The following is a 24,332-nucleotide window of genomic DNA, read 5'->3' as shown; positions in this document are numbered from 1 at the left end:
AGGATAGGTGTCTCCCTCTTGTCAGAGATACAGGAAAGTGGGGGGACTGGCACAGAGAAGCCTCCTGGGGAGGCATTATTGTAGTGCAAGCAGATGCAGGAAAAAGAAGGAGAAATCCATGCATCAGCCTATGTCAGAGATGGAGATCTACAGACTAAACTGGACTCTCTCTACTGAGTGACTTAAAAATATCAGGGCCCAATTACTTTCTCATTTGCCTCTAAACTATATATATTCAGTGTTTCACTGTTCTGTGAGAACTATTAGCACCCCTGGATGCAAAGATTCATTGCTGGTTTCCAAACGTGGAAAAGCAGTAAATGGGAGCAAAGGGTTTAAAAAAGAAAGGGGTTAAAAAAATACTAACTTTGACATTGAAATTTGAAAAATATTTAAAGAATATTGTTGATAGATTTCACTGATGCTAGTGAAGCCCAAAATGGTTTTCATATTTTCACTCAAAGATGGCAAATAGGCAGAGGCACCCCCAGGCCTTTCTCTCACATCTTCCTCCCTTTTCACCAGCATCACAAAGGGTGGATGAGAGTTCACATTAGGGTTTCCACGTTGGAAAGGAAGTCATCTTTCACAGTAGGATCCAGGGAACACTAGATTGGTGACTTACTTTTCATTTCACACTTTCTTATTTCCTAGAGATCAACTATGAAGTTTCTGCTTACCTATCTGTGGGAGGCCATCCTCGCATGTGATTTGAGTTACCTCCCTGGCTGGGTGAGAGGCGCTTAGACACAGCTGTGTTAGAGCCTTCCCCACCCTTTTCCAGGTCTGAGGTCTTGTCTGAGCAGAGATGGGCCTGGCCACTTCCCCAAAGACCTAATTTTCACCCCTGACTTTGGGATGCTGCCCCCCATAACCGTTATTTGATGGGATTTTCCCCAGAAGTGTTTGTTCCCCAATAAAAGTCCACTCCCTAGCATGTTCTCTCTCTCTCTCCCTAGTCTCTTCTGCAAACCTCGCCACCACATTAAGTGGCTGGAAGCGGGAGCTACGAGAAGCCATCCTAGAGCTGGAATTAAAGGTAATGAGAGTCTTGCCTCTTTAATTTTAAACTCCCTATCCATTACTTATGAATTGAACCTTCTTTCATGAAGCCAGTGCTGGTCACGTGCAGTAGTGGCACCCAGGACTGAGGCATAAGTAAATTGACTAGGTTGAGTTTGGAGTGGGTAAAAAAGTACGGAATTTTTGACCTTTTTAGGGTCGCGGAAGTACTAGGAAGCTTTTGGAGTGAAGGGGCGTTAAAAATCTTAATAAGGGGAATTTAACTGCTACTGATAAAGACATGTATTTGACTATTATAGAGATAATAATTAATCAGATGGGAAAGCAAGTTAAAAAGACTCAGTTGCTACAATTCTTAAAGGTTGTAGGTGAATTTTGCCCTTGGTTTTGTGACCCAGATTCACCAAATTTACATACTTGAGACAAATTAAGAAGGAAATTACATAAAATTTGCATTTCTAATGAATTACCTGGAAACTTTGAGAATATACAAAAAGTTTAGACTGCATTAGAGATCTGTCTTTTTGATTACATGGGCCATAGTCTGTGGCCCATGGAAGATCTATTGAAAGGTACTCAGAGATCCATTAAGTCTATTCAAATGCAAAAATTGCCTGAGCCCATTTACAAATAATTATGCTTGCTGCAGCTTTAAAACAAACTCTGTAGCCCCAAGAATTGGTATGCAGACCCCGCTGAAGGTGCTTTCATTGTGGAAGGAGTGGTCCTTACTTGCAAAACTGTAATGCTTATAATTTTAAACCCAGGGCTCCCTCTGCTGTTGGTATTAGATATCACATGGTGGAAGACCACTTGGCAGACCAAGATGGCGCTGATCAGTGACTTCTAGCTGTCACTTCAGCCTGGTAAGAAATCAAAACACTTGTGGTTGGCCCATCCCCTGGCAGAAAAATCAGGGGAACTAGAAGGAAGGTCTTGCAATTTAACGTCATCACCGCCGACCACGGGAGCCACCATTTTTACCCGAGTGAATCTCACAGTTTCTTTAGGACCCTCAATGATAATTGAATTAAATCCTGAATTAGGGCCACAACAAATTCCTACTGGGATTTTCAGGGTACTCCCCAGAGAAAGTATAGGGTTAATTTTGGGACGTAACAATTTTAAAGGGGCCATCGAGGTAATACCTGGAGTAATAGATTCTTATTTTGAAGGAGAATTAAGTGTTACTGTAAAGTCAAATTATGCCCTTTGGCTTACTCCAAAAAATACATTTGCTCAATTGATTTTATTACCCTGTAATTCGGATGGACACCCACAAGTAAATTCAGTTTCCAAACCACCAGACACAGTGTACTAATCTCAATTATTGCGGCAGCAGTGCCGCCTACTGGAACTTAAAATTAATCATAAAAAAATTAAAGGCATGGAGGACACAGGAGCTGACATATCTTTAGTCATATCTTAGTCCTTTCTGTCCTAAAATTTGGCCCTTATATATAGCACCAACTAACCTAGAGGGAATTGCACAAATCTCACAGCCTGCTCAAAGTGCAAATTATCTCCATTGGGAGGATCCTGATGGGAACAGTGGAGTTTTAAAACCTTATGTGTTAGAGTCCTTACCAGTAAACCTATGGGGAAGAGATATATTAAGCAAAATAAGATTGTTATTAGTAACTCCAAATTCTATGAGATCATTTGAGGAAATTAATGAAGGGCTTCTTCTGGATATAATGAGGGAACTTATCTAGGAGAGTATCTGCTTATAAACCAGTCTCCTTGACAGAGATTAGTAAATACTCCAAACCAAAATTTTTCCTAGGGGCCCTGAGTGTCTCCCCAATACAAAAGACAGCAGAAGAGATCATCTGGCTCACAGAAGAGCCTATATGGATTTCTCAGTGGCCCATCTCAGTGGATATACTTAAGATATTTCATATGTTAGTTGAGGAACAATTTCAGGCTGGTCATATAGAATCAATGCTTAGTCCTTGGAATACACCCCTTTTTTTATTAAGAAAATGCCAGGTAATTGGAGGTTACTACAGGATTTAAGGGCAAGAAACCATGCAATTCAGCCTATGGGATCCTTGCAGCCCGGACTTCCTTCCCCCACAGCAATTGCTCTAAACTATACCTCAATGGTAATAGATCTAAAAGATTGTTTTTACTCAGTAAGGTTGCATCCTGATGATTGTGAAAAATTTGCTTTCACTTTCTCAGCAATTAATTTTAAAGAACCTGTTAAAAGATACTGCTGGAAGGTCTTGCCTCAAGGGATTTGTAATAGTCCTACTTTATGTCAAAAATTTGTGGTTCAAGCGATAGCTCCTATAAGAGATAACTTTCTTGATACATATATCACTCATTTTATGTATGCTATACTATTGGCTCATGCTAATGCAGAAGTACTTTCAGAAATTTTTACTCAGTTAGAGGCTTCACTTACAGCAATTGGTTTGTGCATTGCTCCTCAAAAGATACAAAAGATGCCTCCCTTTCAATATTTATTTCAGAATATTCAAGGACATACAATTCATCCTCAAAATCTATAGATAAATGTTGAGGAATTACATACCCTTAATGACTTTCAAAAATTATTAGGAGATATTAATTGGCTGAGGCCATCCTTAAAACTGACTACTTCTGATTTAAGTCTTTTATTTCAGATATTACAAGGAGATCCTTCTCTAACCTCTCCATGTCAGCTGACAATAGAGGCCAGTACAGCTTTAAAAAAAGGTTGAAAATGCAATTAAAATGCACAGCTTATGAGAATTAATACTAAAAAGCTAGTAGATTTATCAATATTTCCAACTGTGCATAACACAATGGGAGCCATATGGCAAAGATTAGGAGTTACTGAGTGGATTCATTTAGCCCACTCTCCCAAAGACATTCATTCCTTTTCATGACTCTATTGGAAAATTAGTAAATAAAAGTAGAACAAGAGTTTTACAATTAATTGGATCTTAACCTGATATTATAATTATTCCCTTTTCTGTTCATCAAAATAATTGGCTATTTCAAGCTTCTAGTTTATGGCAAATAGCTTTTGCTGATTTTCCTGGTCAGATAGAAAGTCATTACACTCGTGATAAAATTTTTCAATTTGCATCAATAACACTGCTTATTTTTCCAAAGATTGTACGTGCCCAGCCCATAGATGGAGCCCTATCAGTGTTCACTGATGGTTCAAGCTCAGGTAAAGCAGGTTTTTATAGCCATGTTCACCCAGAGGTAATACAAACCTCATATACTTCTGCCCAAAGAGCAGAGGTACAAGCTCTCATTTGTGCCTTAAATTACTTTACAAATAAGCCTATTAATATTTATTCTGACGGCTTACATGCAGTTGGAGTTACCAAAAATATGAAAACTTCAGTTATTGGGTATGCCTCATCAAAAGAGCTATTTAAATTATTTCCTAATCTACAAAAGGCAATGCAAATGCAAAACTACCCATGTTTCATAGGACACATATGAGCTCACACTAATCTTCCAGGACATTTAACTTCAGGTAATGACAAGATTGATAAATTAGTAGCTGTTTGTCATCAGATGTCTGCATATGATTTTGCACAAACTTCACATTCCTTGCATCATAAGAATGCTTCTAGCTTATGTTAAAAAATTCAATATTACCAGACAACAAACTCATCAAATTGTAAGTCACTGCCCTAAGTGTGTTATTCACACTCCATCCCTGCCATCAGCGGTAAATCCCTGTGGATTTAAACCAATCAAAAATGGCAAATGGATGTAACTCATATTCCTCAATTTGGTAAACAATGTTATGTACATGTGATAGTTGATACAAATTCCAGATTTATTTTTGCTACAGCATATACAAAAGAAAATACTCAGCATGTGATTTCTCATTGCCTAGCAGCCTTTGCTCTGTTAGGATGCCCTATACAGATTAAAACAGATAATGCACCAGCTTATGTAAGCTCTTCTTTTCAACAATGTTGCCAAGAGTTTCAAATTGACCATAAAACAGGAATTTCTTAAAACCCCCAAGGTCAAGCCATTGTGGAATAAGCTCATTTATCTATTAAGCTGCAATTACAAAAATTAAAAGGGGGAAATAGGTTTATGACTCCCCAAAATAGCCTCAACCATGCCTTGTTTGTTTTAAATTTTTTAAATTGTGACACAGAAGGTAAGACTGCAGCTGAGAGACATATGTCTTTCAAACAACAGATCTTTAGGCAGAGTTTTGTGGAAAGACTTAAAGACTGGTCAATGGAGAGGCCCAGATCCAGTGATTATGTGGGGCAGAGGTCATGCTTGTATTTTTCCAGAAGGTGCTTTTCATCCTATTTGGGTGCCTGAACATGCAATCAGACATGGAAGAGATAGAACTGAGATTCAAATGACTGATTATCAACTCGGAGAGATCTCCACTCAAAAGGAAGAGATATCAAAGAAGAATGAAGAGGAAGCAACATGACCCAGCTGAAAAGCTGATCTCATGGGAAGATGTGAAGAAGCTGACAACACACGCTTCACAAATAATTCCACTCCTAGGAAGGAATAAGCCTCCATTGATGATGGTAGCTAAAGTGATTGCCCTGCTGGTCTGTCAGGTAAAAGGGAGTCGAGCAGACACTAACTGGTGTATTTCCCAGATCCACCTGTGGTATATCCAGCTGTGTGGACTGGAGAATCTATTCCATTGTTTACTAATGACTCATTCATGATGGGAGGATTTACAGATACTCATATTACTCCCAATCATGTGACTAGATGTAATTATTCTGACTACAGTGCCCAATTACCTTTGTGTTGGTCTCAGGATAAACATGCTGGCTGTCCGAGAGTATCATTTGAGGAATACATAGCGGTTGGGAGACCTAGACTGACTAATCATACTATTTATGGAGACTTAAAACCTTATACAAGATCAGTGATTAAAATGGGACTTTCCCATAACAAATCAGTCATTTCTGCAAAACCTCTACAAATACCTCACTGTCCAAATAGTTCTACAATTGAGATTGGCACCTTTTCTACCTGGATGGATTGTATAAATACTTTTCCAGTACAACATAATATGTCTAAAATAGTGGGTATATTTTAGACTCGTCTCCAAAAATTGATAAAAAACAATTATGAAAAAATTCTTCTATGACACCTGCAGGATTTGTTAGTAATATTTTGACTTACAGTGCATGTGGTATTCAAAAAGATGTCTGGCACTTAGTTGCTACCTCACAATTCTTACATTTTACAGAAAAGACTTTACCAAAATTTGTTGGCAAGAGCTGTAAGGAGGAATCTTGCTATGGCTTATGAGCGTGTGTCCAATCTCTGTATGTTTAATCATTGGAAATGTAAAAGTTAAATGAATAGATGACAGATATGTTGTAACATGTAACAAATGTAACCTAACCAATTGTATTACTAGATATAATAGAGGAAAAGGAGTGCTGGTACTTCATCAGCCCTCTTTTGTTTTATTGCCTGCTAATATTTCAGAGCCATGGTAACTGATAGTGGTTTTCAAGTCTTACAGCAAATTCATATCCAGCTAGACATGCCATTGGAATTATAATTGTGGGAATTTGGCCTTGGTTTTGTTCATTGTATCCACAGTCACAGCATGGATAACTTTATCTCAAAATATTCAACATGCAAAATTTCTTAATAATTTAGCCCAAAATACTTCCAAGGCTCGGCATAATCAAGTAAATATTAATGAAAGGATTGAGACTAAGTTAAACGCATTAGAGGCGACTGTTATAAATATAGGTAATGAACTTTCACCTTTAAATTTTAAAGAAAGTCTTAAATGCCATGCATGTTATAAATATGTGTATGTTACAGCTGCCAAGTACAATGCTTCTCTCTGGCATTGTGAGAAGGTTAAGAACAATTTGTTGGGTATTTAGCAAAAGAATAATAATAGCTTGGATCTTTTGGAGCTCCGTCATCATATCCAAGATATTCAAAATAATAGAGCTGATTTTTCAGATGCTTCTTTGGCTAATCAAATATTGAAGGAATTAAACGAATTTAACCCTGGAAATATTCTTAAACACTCAGCCTGGTACATTATTGGATTATTCTCTTTGCTGTGAATTCTTTTTTGTGTTGTAATTATAGGATGGCGAGTCTTCAGAGAGAGAGAGAGTGCAGAGACTCCAGAGAGTAAATCATCCCCTGATTTTTAAAAGAAAAAAAGGGCAATATGTGTGAGGCCATCTTCGCACGTATTTGAGTTACCTCCCTGGCTGGGTGGAAGGTGCTTAGACACAACTGTGTTAGAGCCTTCCCCACCCTTTTCCAGTTCTGAGAATTTGTTTGTGCAGAGGCATGCCTGGCCACTGCCCCAAACACCCAATTGTCACCCTTGACCTTGGGATGCTGCCCCCTTTTAACCTTCTTTGGATGGGAAGTTTTTGTTCCCCAATAAAAGTCCACTCCCTGGCATGTTCTCTGTCTCTCGCTAGTCTCTTCTGTAAACCTTGCCACAGCATTAGGTGGCTGCAGGCGGAACTAGGAGAAGCCATCCCAGAGCTGGTATTAAAGATAATGAGAGTCTTTTCTCTTCATTTCATTTTCCCTAGAAATTACTTATGAACCAAACCTGCTTTCATGAAGCCAGTGATGGTCGCAAGGCAGACCTATCAACAGGTAAAGCCTGTTTATCCTCAGTCCACCTTCTCTACCATTTCCACAGGAATGTCTCATTACCATCATTTTGTTGTCAGGAAATACTGAAGGTCAGTTCCCCTAATAACATAGAGAAACCTTGCCAAATTTTGATTCTGGATTGTATTAGCAGGAATGGCAGGGAACGGCTTCAGTGACAAAAGGAATAATTTGCTATAGCCCCAGGGACAGATAAATGCTGAGAGGTGGTAGATTATTTATATATGTTCTAATTCTGACTTCTCAGTGGTAATATAAAGTTTATCACTCAAAGTTTACCATTCAAAGTTGCCTTAGCCCCCAATGTTTCCCTCTCCAATTATATGACTATTTATTGAAATATGTGTCTGTGGCCCATTTCTCTGGGTTTCTTCATTTAGCTGAGGCTTGTAGCAGATTATATGCCACAGATAATCGATGAGTTCCTTGTTAGCCACCACCATCTTTTCTCTACACAGTCCTATACTTTATCAACATGGGTCTAGGTCACTAAGCATCTATGTCTTGATTCAAAATTTTGCTTAGGTGTCAGACTTGGATTCATAGGCAACATGTTATAACTGTGTCCTTGGATAACAGGAGAGTTTCATGTGGAGACAGTGGTAACCAGGGAGACTGCTATTGAGAGGTAAGTTCTGAAAAAAATTTTTTTTCAATGCCAAAGACAGAGAGGTGTACAGTGAAGAGGATCTTCCACCATGCATCTCATCTACATTTACACTGTAGCCACACAGTGGTGGAGGACCCAAGCCAGAAGTCTTAACAAGGCCCTCAATGACCCCCTCCTTGAGGATGCCCACACTGACCCCCTGGTGTTCATGGAGATGAGAATGATGAAGATGAAGTTGATGACTCACAGCAGGGACCACCACAAGGAGGCAATCAGCAGCCTCCTAAACCTCCTCCTCCTGAACACCAGCTGACTTTTCAAGGAGTCCAGAAGCAACAACAATGGCAACACAATCATCCTCATCCAGGAAACCAACAAGGACCAACCCAGTCAGAAGGTAATTGGGAGCTTCCTGACACTTATCATCCTGCAAAGCCCTGGACATCCCCTTCACTTTCCCAAGTGGATAGAGTATAAACTGTTCCCCAGCTCAATCTACCCCAGGTCTAGAATTCAGGGGCAGCTGTGATTTAAGCTTACTCTTCAGCAAAGGCCATAACTCTTGTGCTTCTCATAATTCAGGATGCTAACAAATCATCTGCGAACATGTTGGAAGGACATGGTCATGGAACCCATTTCTAGATATGTATAAATATTCTTGCATAGTGTAGGATGACCCTTTAAGTTCTGCAAGGTAATTCTGATTGGAGTCATACTGCACCAAACATCTTTTCTCCCAATATTTACTGAAAGTAACTGCTTTTTGAAGACCAGCAGTGTTTTCTTTTGGTCCTTGTCCCATAGCTCAGACTGAAATACTTTCACATTTACTGTACATGTCACCAGGACTAATCAGTTTTATCTCTCATTGGGGCTCTCAGTTCAGAATCCCTGCTACATGAATTCAAGTCTGTGCTGACAAATATAAGTTTGATTTTTCAATGCAGTATTGTAAATCGATCCATGTTGTGCTGGAATATTCAACAGAATAGAGAAGTATGCAACTAAATCAGGAAAGCCTTATCCCACCTCCTCACAACTCCCAACATAAGTCTGGATCATTAATTTTTTTATGTGTTCTCTTGAAAACATTGAGACACATGTAAGCACATGCCTCAATTTTGCTCTATGTTGCTCACATCAAGTGCCATATGTTACAATACATTCAGAGCTTTTCATCATTCTACCATAGCCCTTACTTCATTTCATCCTGTTGTTCTTTATTCTTATTTCCAAATGAAAATCTGTCTTATTTTTGAATTTTCATTGCTTGCTTTCTAAAATTCCCCCGTATCCATTCCCTCTGCCTCCTTATCTATTAATTTGAAATGATATGAAGTATTCCATGAAGATACTAACCATAATTTCTCTAATTAATTCCTGGTAATATGCTTATTTAATACTAGTATTATGGTTCAATGTTGCAGTCATCCTCTTTTAAATATAATTATGACAATTTTCAAGAGTGTCCCCAGAATTAGTAATGTAGAAGTAATATTATTATTTTTATTGATGCATCATAATTATACATGATATTAGAATGTGTTGTTAAAATCATACATCCACACTTAAAACTTGTAGAGTTTCAATCTCTGAACATGTTGGAATAACATGGTCATGGAACCCATTTCTAAATATGTATAAATATTCCCCTTCCAGGAATAATATTTTACTCGTCAGCTTTTAAGCAGCAATGTAGAGCAGGCTCCAGGCTACTGCCTAACCAGAGTGAAGGAAAAAGAAATCAAAAAGGGAATGGTAAGAAAATGAAGCAGAGAAGGTGGGCTCTCCCCTGCAGAGCTTCAGTTGATGTCAGGCATGGATTAGAAAACTCCTGCATGTCACATCTTCCCTACAACTGTCGGGAGCCATTCTCACACGTGACTGGGTGACTCCCGGTTAGGGTCTGAGGCGCTCTGGCTGTGTCGGAGCTTTCCAGGCCCTCTCCTGTTGAGAGAACCTGTCCGTGTGGGGGTGTAACTGACCACTGACCCCGGAGGCCCAATCACTGACCCTGACCTTGGAGTGCGGCCCCCCCTTCAACCTTCATTGGATGGAATTCTCCCCTGAATTTCTTGCTCCCCAATAAAAGGCTACTCCCTGGCGTGCTCGCTCTCTCTCTCTCCTGCTAGCCCTGAGTAATCCTTGCTGCCCTGCCGGGTGTTTAGAGGAGGGAACCAGAGAGGGGAGCCGTCTCGGACGTGGTCATAGAAAAAGGTAACTGAGTCTGTGTGTTTATTTCGATCTCACTAGCTAACTTTTATGCCAAGAACCTCATTAATGAAACCATTGCGCTGGCCGCATGGTAGAATTGGCGCCCACGAGGGGGGCATTCTAGATTAGCTAGATTGAGTGGGAGCGCGCGCTATAAGGATAAAGAAAAAAGTAAAGATAAAGGAAGTGGTGACAATTTGGGTCACAAAAGTACCTTAAGATATTGAAGGAAAGAGACGTTAAATTAATTAAAATAAAAAATTCAACTTCTACCTATAAGGAAATGTAACTATTTTAGACAGTATAATTAATCAGAAAGGAAAACAGATAAAGAAAGCTCAGTTATTACAATTCTTAGAGATTGTAGGTAAATATTGTCCTTGGTTTTGTGAACAAGAATCTCCAAATTTACTTACTTGGGAGAAATTAGGAAGAAAGTTACAAAAGGTCTGTCTTTCTAATGAATTACCTGGAGGCATAGATAATATTCAGAGAACCTGGACAGCTTTGGAAGTTTGTCTTTTTAAATATATGGGCCAGGATTCGTGGCCCCCTGAGGACCTGCTAAAAGACATTCAATGGGCTATCAAGTCTATTCAAATGGAAAATCCTACGTTAATTCCTTTTCCTTTAAGCCCCTTAAAAACGAAGGCGCTAGGGGCCAAGCCCAAAGTTAAAAATGTAAATTTAAACTTGCAAAATCAGGCTACTCTGCAGGGAGAGTATGGAGAGCAATATCAGAAAGGAGATACCTCCGAGGTCCTAGAGAGCCCTCCAAGGGAGGTAGACGATCTTCCTGGAGAGGAAAATGCGGAAGAGGTTCCTAGAGGGGCTCAGAGTTCTTCTCAGCCACGTGACTTAGAAGCCCAAATTCAAAATAGCGACAGCACAGAACCTTTACCAGCTAATCTATGGGGAAGAGATATTTTAACCAAAATGGGATTGTTATTAGTTACTCCTAACTCTATAAGGTCAGTTGAGGAAGTTAGTCAAAGGTATTTTCCTGGAGATGATAGGGAGACCCTTCAGGAAGAGTATCTGTTTACAAACCAGTCTCCACGACAAAGATTAGTAAATGCTCCAAGCCAAAATTTTTATTAGGGGCCCTGAGTACTTCCCCGATCCCTAAGACAGCTGAAAAAAATCACCTGGCTCACAGAGGAGTCTATATGGATTTCTCAGTGGCCCATCTCAGGGGAAAAGCTTAAAATAATTCACAGACTAGTTGAGGAACAACTTCAGGCTGGTCATATAGAACCAACGCTTAGTCCTTGGAACACACCTATTTTTGTTATTAAGAAAAAGTCAGGAAATTGGAGATTGCTGCAGGATTTAAGGGCAATAAATCATGCAATTCAGCCTATGGGATCCTTATAGCCAGGACTTCCCTCTCCCACAGCCATTCCTTTAGTTTATAGCTTGATGGTAATAGATTTAAAAGACTGTTTTTTCTCTATAAGGTTACATCCTGGAGATTGTCAGAGATTTGCTTTCACTGTCCCAACAATTAATTTTAAGGAACCTGTTAAGAGATATTGCTGGAAAGTACTCCCACAGGGAATGCGTAATAGTCCTACTCTGTGCCAAAAATACGTAGACCAAGCGATAGATCCCATAAGAAGTAGCTTTCCTGATGCATATATTATTCATTTTATGGATGATATATTATTGGCTCATGCTAATCCAGAGGTACTTTCAGAAATTTTTACTCAGTTAGAGACTTCGCTTACAGCAATGGGTTTATGCATAGCTCCTCAAAAAATTCAAAAAGTGTCACCTTTTCAATATCTAGGTCAGATAATTCAAGGACGTACAATCCGTCCTCAAAATCTTCAGATAAGAATTAAGGAGTTACATACCCTTAATGATTTTCAAAAACTATTAGGAGATATTAATTGGCTGAGGCCATCCTTAAAACTAACTACTTCTGAGTTAAGTCCTTTATTTCAGATATTACAAGGAAATCCTTCTCCAACCTCTCCACGTCAGCTAACTTTAGAGGCTAAAACAGCTTTAAGGAAAGTTGAAAATGCAATTAAAAATGCACAGCTTACTAGAGTTGATCCTAAGGAAATGGTGTATTTATTAATATTTCCAACTGAACATACACCAACAGGAGCCATATGGCAAAAATTAGGAGTTATTGAGTGGATTTATTTATCCCACTCCCCTCAAAAAACATTAATTCCTTTTCATGATTCTATAGCTCAATTAGTAATTAAGGGTAGAACTAGGATTTTACAATTAATTGGATCTGAACCTGATATCATAATTATTCCATTTTCTGTTCAACAGATTAATTGGCTTTTTCAAACTTCTAGCCCATGGCAAATAACTTTTGCTGATTTTCCTGGCCAGATAGATAGTCACTATCCTCGTGATAAGATTATACAATTTGCATCACTAACGTCACTTATTTTTCCAAAGATTGTACGTGCCCATCCTATAGATGAAGCCTTATCAGTGTTCACTGATGGATCAAGTTCAGGTAAAGCAGGATTTTATAGTCGTGTTCACACAGAGGTAATACAAACTTCTTATACTTCTGCCCAAAGAGCAGAGCTTCAAGCTCTGATTTGTGCCTTAACTTACTTTACAAATGAACCTATTAATATTTATTCTGACAGCTTATATGCAGTCGGAGTTACTAAAAATATTGAAACTTCAGTTATTGGGTATACTTCATCACAAGAGTTATTTAAATTATTTCATAATTTACAAAAGGCAGTGCTAATGCGGAAATATCCATGTTTCATAGGACATATACGAGCTCATACTAATCTTCCAGGACCTTTAGCTTCAGGTAATAACAAAATTGACAAACTCGTAGCTTTTTGTCAACAGATGTCTTCATATGACTGTGCACTAGCTTCCCATTCCTTGCATCATCAAAATGCTTCTAGCTTATGTAAAAAATTTAATATTACTAGAGCACAAGCTCGTCAGATTGTAAGCCAATGCCCTAAGTGTGTTATTCACACTCCATCTCTGCCATCAGGGGTAAATCCCCGTGGATTAAAACCAAATCAAATCTGGCAAATGGACGTAACTCATATTCCTCAATTTGGTAAGCAGTGTTATGTGCATGTCATAGTGGACACTTATTCTAGATTTATTTTTGCCACAGCACGTACTAAGGAAAATTCTCAAAATGTAATTTCTCATTGCCTAGCAGCTTTTTCTGTTTTAGGATGCCCTATGCAGATTAAAACAGATAATGCTCCAGCTTATGTGAGCTCTTCTTTTCAACAATTTTGTCAAGAGTTTAAAATTAATCATAAAACAGGAATTCCTTATAACCCCCAAGGTCAAGCCATTGTAGAACGAGCTCATTTATCTATTAAACTTCAATTACAAAAATTAAAAAGGGGGGATAGGCTTATGACTCCCCAAAATAGCCTTAATCATGCCTTGTTTGTTCTAAATTTTTTAAACTGTGACGCAGAAGGTCACACTGCTGTTGAGAGACAAATGTCTCCCTCAGTAACAGGCCCTTTAGGCAGAGTTTTGTGGAAAGATTTACAGACCGGTCAGTGGAAGGGCCCAGACCCAGTGCTTATATGGGGCAGAGGGCATGCTTGTATTTTCCCAGAAAATTCTTCTCATCCTATTTGGGTGCCTGAACGTGCTATCAGACATGGAAGAGATAGAACCCAGATTCAAGCGACTGAGGATCGACCCAGAGGAGCCCCCATCCAGAAGGAGGAGATATCGGAAAAGGATGAGGAAAGACCAGATTGACCCAGCCAAAAAGCTGATTTCATGGAAAGACGTGAAGAAGCTAACAACCCAGGCTTCCCGAATACTTCGAGACCTAGGAGAAAACAGGACCCCAATGATGATGGTAACAACAGTAATTGCCCTACTGGGCTGTCAGGTAAAGGGGGATCAAGTAGACACTTACTGGACATATTTCCCAGATCCACCCCTGGTACACCCAGCTGTGTGGACTAGAGAATCTATTCCAGTATTTACTAATGACTCATTCATGATGGGAGGATTTACAGATACTCATATTACTCCCAATCATGTGACTAGATTTAATTATTCTGGCTATAGTGCCCAATTACCCTTGTGTTGGTCCCATGATAAACATGCTGGCTGTCTGAAAGTATCATTCGAAGAAAAGACAGCGATTGGTAGACCTAGACTGACAAATAATTCTATTTATGGAGATTTAAAACCTAATACTAGATCAGTAATTAAGATGGGACTTTCCCATAATAAGCCAGTCATTTCTGCAAAGCCTCTACAGATACACCACTGTCCAAATAGTTCTACAATTGAGATTGGCACCTTTCCTAAATGGATGGATTGTATAAATCCCTTTCCTGTACAACATAAGGTGTCTAAATATAGTGGGTATATTTTAGACTGGTCTCCAAAAATTGATAAGAGACAATTACGAAGAAATTCTGCTATGACACCTGCAGGATTTGTTAGTAATATTTTGACTTATAGTAAAGGTGGTGTTCAAAAAGATATTTGGCGTTTAATTGCTGCCTCAGAATTCTTACATTTTACAGACAAACCCTTACCAAGATTTATTGGCAAGAACTGTAAAGAGGGATCTTGCTATGGCTTACGAGCTTGTGTCCAATCTCCTTATGTTTTAATTATTGGAAATGTAAAAGTTAAATGGATAGATGACAGATATATTGTTACTTGTAAAAAATGTAACCATACCAATTGTATTACTAGGTATAATGGAGGAAAAGGAGTGCTGATACTTAGTCAGCCCTCTTTCGTTTTATTACCTGCTAATATTTCAGAGCCATGGTATGCTGATGCTGGTTTACAAGTCTTATAACAAATTCATGCCCAGCTGGCAAGACCTAAACGTGCTATTGGAGTTATAATTGTTGGTGTTTTGGCACTAGTCTCTTTTATTGCATCAACTGTCTCTGCGTCTCTGACATTGTCTCAAAATATTCAGCATGCAAAATTTCTTAATAATTTAACTCAAAATACTTCCAAGGCTCTGCGCAATCAAGTAAATATTGATGAAAAGATTGAAACTAAATTAAACGCCTTAGAGGCAACTGTTATTGACATAGGTAATGAACTTTCAGCCTTAAAATTTAAAGAAAGGCTTAAATGCCATGCTAATTATAAGTATGTGTGTGTTACAGCTGCCAAGTACAATGCTTCTCTCTGGGATTGGGAGAAGGTTAAAAACCATTTGTTAGGTATTTGGCAAAATAGTAATAATAGCTTGGATATTCTGGAACTTCATCACCATATCCAAGACATTCAAAATAATAGAGCTGATTTTTCAGATCCTTCTTCTTTGGCTAACCAAATATTGAAGGAGTTAAATGGATTCAACCCTGGAAACATTCTTAAACACTTGGCCTGGTACATTATTGGATTATTCTCTTTGCTGCTAATTCTTTATTGCATTGTAATTGTAGGATGGCGAGTCTTCAGAACAAAAATACAAAAACTCCAGAGAGTGAACCGCCGCCTCATTTTTGCGAAAAGAAAGGGGGAATATGTCGGGAGCCATTCTCACACGTGACTGGGTGACTCCCGGTTAGGGTCTGAGGCGCTCTGGCTGTGTCGGAGCTTTCCCGGCCCTCTCCTGTTGAGAGAACCTGTCCGTGTGGGGGTGTAACTGACCACTGACCCCGGAGGCCCAATCACTGACCCTGACCTTGGAGTGCGGCCCCCCTTCAACCTTCATTGGATGGAATTCTCCCCTGAATTTCTTGCTCCCCAATAAAAGGCTACTCCCTGGCGTGCTCGCTCTCTCTCTCTCCTGCTAGCCCTGAGTAATCCTTGCTGCCCTGCCGGGCGGTTAGAGGAGGGAACCAGAGAGGGGAGCCATCTGGGACCTGGTCATAGAAAAAGGTAACTGAGTCTGTGTGTTTATTTCGATCTCTGCTAGCTAACTTTTATGCCAAGAACCTCATTAATGAAACCATTGCGCTGGCCGCATGGTAGATACAACCTTCCCCTTTTGTTTTGTTTCAGAGGGGGAATAGAAAGACAATGTCCTTCAGTAATAGTTATAGACCAACAAAATAATAAGCATGCATTTTCTCATTGCTGTCTCTTTCTGGGGAATGTGAGGGTCATAGACACCATGTAAGAACATCCTGGATTCCTCTCATGGATACCTCCAGAAAGCTTCCCTTCCTCTTCATCCATAAGTCAGGTGTAATTATTGCAGTGTTTCCTGCATCACTTACTGTTCATAAGACAACTGCAAGCTTTAAAAGTCTTGGAGAATATATGTACTAAGGTGTTTGTAAATTTTCAAGAAAGAAGGGATATAGAATATCAGTGAGGAATTTGCACAGGCTGAGAGGTTCTACACATTTCCAAAATCATTGTTCCATTTTCCAATTATGGGGATGTAAATTTAGACACCTTTTCCCTAGAACGCAACTTTTCTCTCCTCAGATTTATCATTGCTTAAATCTGTCCCTCTCAAGATTCCCATGTTTCTGCATCCAAACCTGTGTGAATGTGGTACATAGGCAGTAGGGTGGATTTGTAAAGACATGAAACCTGGAGACCTTCATACATAACTTTTAGTTTTTTTTTCAGTCTCTGGACCATCATGAGGTTTATAGAATAGAGCTGTAGCTGATAATAATGCACCATGATGTATCAGGCATATGAGAATTTTATACAATCTCTTGGGTCAATACCAATACCAATATCAATACCAATCATATGAATTTATAAGACTCAACAATTTGAAAAGACATATCTTATTTCCCAAGAGATTATAACATATTGAAAATTCTAAGTATTTCATATAATTATTTGTTATTTTATATAATTTTGATTTATGATTTAATTATCTATTTATTATTTAATGTAGGATATTGCTATACTGGTGAGTCTGACCTTGAACTCACACTCCTCCTATTTTATATTCCCAGACCCTGAGATTATAAATGTGGGAACCAATGCTCTGTCAATCCTACTTAATTTTACTCCTTCCTTTTTTTTTTTTTAATAAAGAGAACATAACTTAAATGCTGACCAGAGTCTCCACATTTGAGTGAAAATAATTTAATGTCATTAATTAGACCCAGCACATGTTTATTTTGGGCAGACAACATGAAGAAAGATGAGTGATTCATATTAGAAATCTAGATTTCTATATTGGAATATTTCATTTGTTCATATTTTGAATGTGTTTTTTGTGTACTGGACATTGAAAACAGATTCACTGTACTAGTGAATTGAACTCCAGCTCATTTTATTGTGTTTTCAGACAGCATCTTTCTAAACTTCCCAGTGTGTTTTCCAGCCTATGATTCTCTTCTGTGCATCCAGATTAACTGGAATAATTCTACACCAAGACAGAGTACACATTTCAGACAAGACCCTTGCTGGACGGGGTGTACTCACCTAGGGCTCCCAAAACTTCCTGCTGTGGCCTCGCTCAAGGCTTCAACCACACCTTTCTTAACTGTCAGATGCTCTATCAGTGCTCTATTGCCTCAGTGTGGTTGTGTCTGGTGCGTTCAAATGTGATATTTTTCTTTCAGGATACACTAGCTGCTTTCATGCATTGCTGATATAGGAAAAGGGCAGGAAGAGGCCCAGAATGAGTGATATTTGGAAAAATCACCAACTCTCTGCCAGGACCCACTAAGCCAAGGACAAGGATGACTGCCACCAGACTGCAACATCCATAGTTGTTCACATGGAGCAGGAGGAACCTCAGACTGGCTCTCCCTTTTTCTCCCTCTCTCTGTAGCTCCTTTCCCATCTGAAGATCTACAATATGTCGTCTGGTGAGGACCACTCATCACCTGGTTCTCTTCTCATATTGTGTCTGCAGAAATAAGGCTGTCATGGCAGTGAATAGAGGAATGTGCCAGGCCAAAGCAGCTCTGCTGTGTCTCCCAATAAACCCATTAGCCTAGGAACAATGTCTCTTTTTTTAACATTGTTTGCAAAGGATTGCCAATTTGTAATATGCACCCCATCACCCCGTCTGGAATATATCTCAATATATATTAATATATAAGGGTCAATGTTTCATTTCATATATTAATTATAATAATAATTATATCCACCAGCCTGGTCACATTGTAAGAGTTACTCATATCTGCAGGCAACCCCATTATTTAAGAAGCCTTCCTTTAGTATGCTCTGGAAAAATGAGGCAAAAATTTCACTCACATACACAACAAAGGATCCAGTTGCATTCGCTTCATAAGAGACCTGTCTTTACCATTTCCAATCCCATACCTCTCCCTGCCATACCTCCAAACAATTTCCTCAACTCATCACCAGTCCTGCATAACTGAACACTTGCACACACCTGGAGAATGTCTGAAAAGATGAGATGCAGCTGGTAGTAGAGAAGGGTTTAGATTGTCCCTGATAAGGGTGAGCAGGTAACTACTAGAGAGCACAATGAATAGCAGATGGTACAGCAAGTCATGCAGAGACCTGTTAGAAACACAGTACCCTGCTCCAGAATTCTGGAATAAAAAATGAAACACAGCTAGTGAAGAATGGAATAAAAGTTGATGTGTAAGATTAAATAAAGGAATTCTCCCAAAATGAAGGAGGGAGGAAACATAAAATGATAAATAAATGCAGGAGTATGAGCTCAGAGCACAATAAATCACCTAGTTTTGTGAGAGTAGGAATGAAGACCAATCAGATTATTGCAAAGAATGTTCCTCACTGTGAATACCAATCTCCGACAACCAGATAGAATCTGACTGTAACACAGAATGTGAATGCAATGAAATTGAGACTTTACAGGTGCTATGAGCCTGCATTAATGAAGTGCATAATTATGTCAACCCATTTTCACTGGAAGTGTTAAAGAACACTGTGGAATATGGCAATGCTTTGAACAAGTGTGAGATTGTGGAATAGCACTGCTCATCTTGGAAATGTCTATCTGTGTTTCACTGCTATGGAAATTTCACAGGGTATCATCTGACAACTTTGCTTTAAATCCACCCAAAGATGTTAGTGAAAACAGAACTTTTTATGCCCATGTGTGTTAGTACAACATCAAGACTTCCACTATAGAAGCCAGTCCTATGATTTCTGGGCAATTTTTTGGATTCTAGCAGGCTAAGGGTCAATGTTTCGTTGACAGGTATTCATGTGCAGCTCCTGACTGATCAGAGAACTGAGGAGAAATAGCAGTAACTCATCACACCTTCACAATATTCAATACACATAGGGACTCCTACATCTTCATTGACTAAGTTTGGATTTTAAAAACCCAAATTTGCACCAACCAAATAACATTGCAAATAAGGTCATTGTTGACACACACACAGAGAAAAAAAAAAAAAAAACATGTGTGCAGTACAACTTCCCACAAACACATTCACAGTAGAAGGACAGATTCATAGTCTCATTAAACAGACAAATTCACATAATTGTGGATCTTCTGTTCTAATATTGGTGCTGATTGTGAGGACAGTTTGGCTTCAACACTGTTGCTCAACTCACATACTGTGCCTCCTAGAAAGGACATACTGACAACCTCCTGGCCACCCCATCCTGCTGGGCTGAGGTCCCAAAGAGAAAGCAAGGATGCAAGACATCCTTGTGTGTCAGCTGTGAGGTCACCCAGCATGGAGCTCAGAGGCACCACTGTTCTGCTCCTCCTTATAAAGGGAGTTGCCTGGCTTCCCCCAGCACAGATTTGGGAGCAACTGCAGAACATCCTCCAAGATGCTGGTGGTCCTGCTCACAGTGGCCTTGCTGGCCCTGAGCCCAGCAAGGAGCTCAAATGAAGGTAAAAGCAAATGGGGATTGTAGGAACTTCTGTGGTTTAGAAAGCCACACTACAGAGAGGGAAGGGGAGGGAGGCAAAATTATGCGGACAGGACTTCAGAGTTTTTATGAAAAGTGTAATACCACATATGGCTCTGTTTCATTCCAGGGCTTTAGACTTTTAGGTAAAGTTGGAACATCCCTCTAAATTTTCAAGCAGAAGCATGGAGATGTAAGTTTTGCATTTGAAGAAAGATTGTTCCATGTTGTCAGAGATGCAAGGAAGGTGGGAGACTGACACAGGGAAGCCTGCTGTGGAGACATTATTGTATTCCCAGCAGATAGGCTGCAGGCTTACTGGCTCTACAGCAGATGCAGGACACAGGAAGGAGAAATCCCAACATCAGAGCTATGTCAGAGACAGAGATCCAGAGACTAAACTGGACTCTGTCTATAGAGATGGAGATAAATACCAGGGCCCAATTTCTCATTTATCTCTGACTTACACTCAGTATTTCAATGAGCTGTGTGCATGAGGTGGGAATAAAAGTTCATGGAAGATTTCCATACTCGAAAAATGAAGTGAAGAAGCACTAAGGGTTTAAAGAGGTGGAAAAAAAGAAAATACCCACGTGTGATATTGAAATACCCAGAACTCTTATCATATATTAACCATAATGTTCCACAGATGCTAGTTAAGACCTAAATGGTTTTCATATTTTCATGAAAGGTGAGGCTAGGAGGGGCACCACCAGGCCTTTCTCTCACATCTTCGTCCCTTTCCATCAGCATCAGAGAGCATGGCTGATCTCTCTTAGAGGGGTCCAGGTTGTGGTTGGAAGTCATCTTTCCCAGTAGAACATGGGTGACCCCAGAGATATGTGACTAACTTTTCACTTCATCTGTTCTTATTTCCTAGAGGTCAGCTATGAAGGCCCTTCCACCCTATCAACAGGTAAGGCCAGTTCATCCTCAGTTGACCTTCTCTTCCTGTTCCTCAGGAAAGTTCATTTCTACCACCTCTGCTTACCATCATTTTTATTTTCAGCAACTAACGGAGGTCATTTCCCTCAATAATATGAAAAGCCTTTCCAAAGATTTATTCTGGGAAAATGACCAGAACTACAGCATGATAACAAGGGGCAGTGTTAGGGTGTTTCCCAGAGAGAAAGAATTTCTGAGAGGTGACAGAAAAATGCAAATGAGCTAATCTGCATCCTCAGATGTCATTCAGTTCTTCCTAAATCCCTTGGATGATAGAGCTCTGGAACGAAATGCACAAAATTCTGTTTCTGTGTACCTTGTGATACTGTTGATCAGTACTTCTAGAGGATCAACACATGCTGCACAGTCTAAACCAACTCCCTGTGACCCATCACCTTGGGTTTCCTTCACTCTATTATATGTTATCAAGGTTAGTGTAGGTCACTAAACGACTACATGTCTTGATTCAACATGTGGCTTACATGTCTGACATGAATTCATAGACAACAAGTTATCACTGCATGCAGTGATAGCTGGTAGCATTCAGATATACAATCCCTTAGCTTTGCTTGGCAACTGGAAGGTATCAAAGATTTTCCTTAATGCAAATTCAGAGGCGAAAAACTTTCAAATCTGGGTATGAAACAGTCCACGTGATGAGTATATCAGTTAAGAGATCTCCCCGTGAGGAGGAAATGGAAATGGAGGTTAGAGTTGAGAAGAAAGTTCTAGAATAAAGGGTCTGTGTACCAATTCCAGAGAGGTGCCTGCTGAGGTTCTTCTACCAGCAATCACATCTACTCTTGTGCTGTACTCACACAGAGGTTGAGGACCCAAGCCAGAGCTCCGAACAAGTCCCTCATAAACCACCTCCTGGAGGACGCCCACCCAGACCCCCTGCTGATGGTGGAGATGACAATGAAGATGAAGATGAAGGTGATGACTCAGAGCAGGGACCACCAGAAGGAGGCAATCAGCAGCAGCCAGGTCATCCCCCTCGTCCTGGACAGCAGCAGGGACCCCCCCAGCAAGGACGCCAGCAGCAGCAGCAGCAGCAAGGTCGCCCTCCTCGTCCTGGACAGCAGCAGGGACCCCCTCAGCAAGGAGGCCAGCAGCAGGGACCCCCCCAGCAAGGAGGCCAGCAGCAGCAAGGTCGCCCTCCTCGTCCTGGACAGCAGCAGGGACCCCCACAGCAAGGACGCCAGCAGCAGCAGCAGCAGCAAGGTCGCCCTCCTCGTCCTGGACAGCAGCAGGGACCCCCACAGCAAGGACGCCAGCAGCAGCAGCAGCAGCAAGGTCGCCCTCCTCGCCCTGGACAGCAGCAGGGACCCCCTCAGCAAGGAGGCCAGCAGCAGGGACCCCCCCAGCAAGGAGGCCAGCAGCAGGGACCCCCCCAGCAAGGAGGCCAGCAGCAGGGACCCCCCCAGCAAGGAGGCCAGCAGCAGGGACCCCCCCAGCAAGGAGGCCAGCAGCAGCCGCAGCAGCAGCAAGGTCGCCCTCCTCGTCCTGGACAGCAGCAGGGACCCCCTCAGCAAGGAGGCCAGCAACAGCAGCAGCAAGGTCGCCCTCCTCGTCCTGGACAGCAGCAGGGACCCCCCCAATCAGAAGGTAATTGGGAGCTTCTGCCTCATATTATCTTGCAAAATCCTGGGCATCACCTTCACTTTCCCAAGTGGATAGATTATAACGTCCTCCCCAGCGCAATCTACCCCAGGTATAGAAGTCTGGGGCAACTGTTTTTTAAGCTCACTCTCTAACAAAGGCCCTAATTGTTGTGCTTCTCAAAATTGAAGGTGCTAACAAATCATCTGGAAACATGTTGAAAATACATGGTCATGGAACCCATTTCTAAATGTGTATAATCAGGCATTCTTGGGCAGTATAGGATGACCATTTAAGTTCTTGAAGGTAACTCTGATCATCTATCATCCTGTACCAAATGTCCTTTCTGTCATTGTTTACTGAGCATGGTTGCTTTTGGGGGGCAGGGCATTGATCTCCCTTTGTTCTGTGTCTCCTTGCTCAGACTCAGATGATTGCCCATTTCCTGTTTCCTTGTGACCATGAAAAATCAGTTCTATCAACCACTGGGCCTCTCAGTCCAGAATCCCTGCTACGTGAATTCACCTCTCTGCTCCAATGAACCCTCGATTTTTATATGCTTTTTGGCAAATTAATCTACACCTGACTGGAAAGTGCAACTGAATAAAAAGGTGTTCAACTAAATCAGGAATGCACTTATCCTACCTTCTCCAAACCTCTACCATAAATCTGGATCATTAATTTTTTGGTATATCCTCTTGGAATATTCATACACATGAAAATAGGAAGTTTATCTACATTGGATTCTTTTGCAGAGACTTTTTTGTTGACAGTCCTAAAAACAGCCATTGTGAAGAGGGCTTTTCTGTGGAGAAAGGGGTGCGACTTCAACATGATATTGGGATGTGTTAAAAATCACACATTCACACAGTGAAAAAATGTAACTTGTTGAGTTTCAATCCTTATACCTCTCTTTCCAGGGGTTATCTTTAATTCCTCATATTGTAAGTGTGAAAGTAGATCATGCTCAGTGCAAGTTGTCTAACCAGGGTGGAAGGAGAAGCAGGAGAAGAGGACATGGGCTCTCCCCTGCAGGCCTTTAGTGATGCCAGCCAGATTTTACAAACCTCCTGCATGTCACATCTTCCTTACAAATTTCTCCCCCCTTTTTTTTGTTTCAGAGAGTGACTAAGAAGACCATGTCCTTTGGAAAATTCTGCCATTGGAACAATACGGTCATAGTCATGTCCTCTATAGACTAATAAAATAATCAGCATGCATTTTCTGATTGCTGTCTCTCTTTCTGGGGTGGGAGAGTGTGGAATCTGAAGGTCATGGACACAGTGTAAGAATATCCTGCACCTCCCTCATGGAGGCCTCCAGAAAGCTTCCCTCCTTCTTCATCCACAAGTCAAGTGTAATCACTGCCTTGTTTCCAGCATCCCTTACATCACAAGTGCAAGCTTTAAAACTATTTGAGAATATATGTACTAAATGGTTGTCAATTTTCAGGAAAGAAAGGATATAGAATATCAGTGAGGAATTTGCAAAGGCTGACAGGTTCTACACATTGTGAAAATCTTTGACCCCTTTTTCCAAGAATGAGAATGGAGGT

The 24,332-nt window shown here is 40.4% G+C and overlaps 2 protein-coding genes across 2 annotated transcripts in view; both read left to right on the top strand.

Moving 5' to 3' along the window:
• LOC143398378 (uncharacterized) overlaps window positions 1–18,235 on the top strand; it is a 63,094-nt gene extending 44,859 nt beyond the window's left edge. Inside the window, exons 4-7 of the mRNA XM_076855336.1 lie at window positions 960–1,039; window positions 7,563–7,629; window positions 8,472–8,654; window positions 18,195–18,235. Of these exons, the coding sequence (XP_076711451.1) occupies window positions 960–1,039; window positions 7,563–7,629; window positions 8,472–8,654; window positions 18,195–18,235 (371 nt within the window). The remainder of the gene's footprint in view (window positions 1–959; window positions 1,040–7,562; window positions 7,630–8,471; window positions 8,655–18,194) is intronic.
• A 1,914-nt stretch (window positions 18,236–20,149) lies between these two features.
• Window positions 20,150–23,909, top strand: LOC143398377 (uncharacterized). Its single transcript, XM_076855335.1, has 4 exons — window positions 20,150–20,213; window positions 21,111–21,146; window positions 21,998–22,783; window positions 23,899–23,909. The coding sequence occupies exons 1-4, from the start codon at window positions 20,150–20,152 to the stop codon at window positions 23,907–23,909; spliced, it is 897 nt and encodes a 298-aa protein (XP_076711450.1).
• Window positions 23,910–24,332: the final 423 nt, after the last annotated feature.

The sequence above is a fragment of the Callospermophilus lateralis genome, chromosome 4 (assembly GCF_048772815.1).
Source record: "Callospermophilus lateralis isolate mCalLat2 chromosome 4, mCalLat2.hap1, whole genome shotgun sequence".
Lineage (NCBI taxonomy): Eukaryota > Metazoa > Chordata > Mammalia > Rodentia > Sciuridae > Callospermophilus > Callospermophilus lateralis.
The sequence above is the reverse complement of the archived record's forward strand: the minus strand, read 5'-3'. Positions and strand labels throughout refer to the sequence as shown.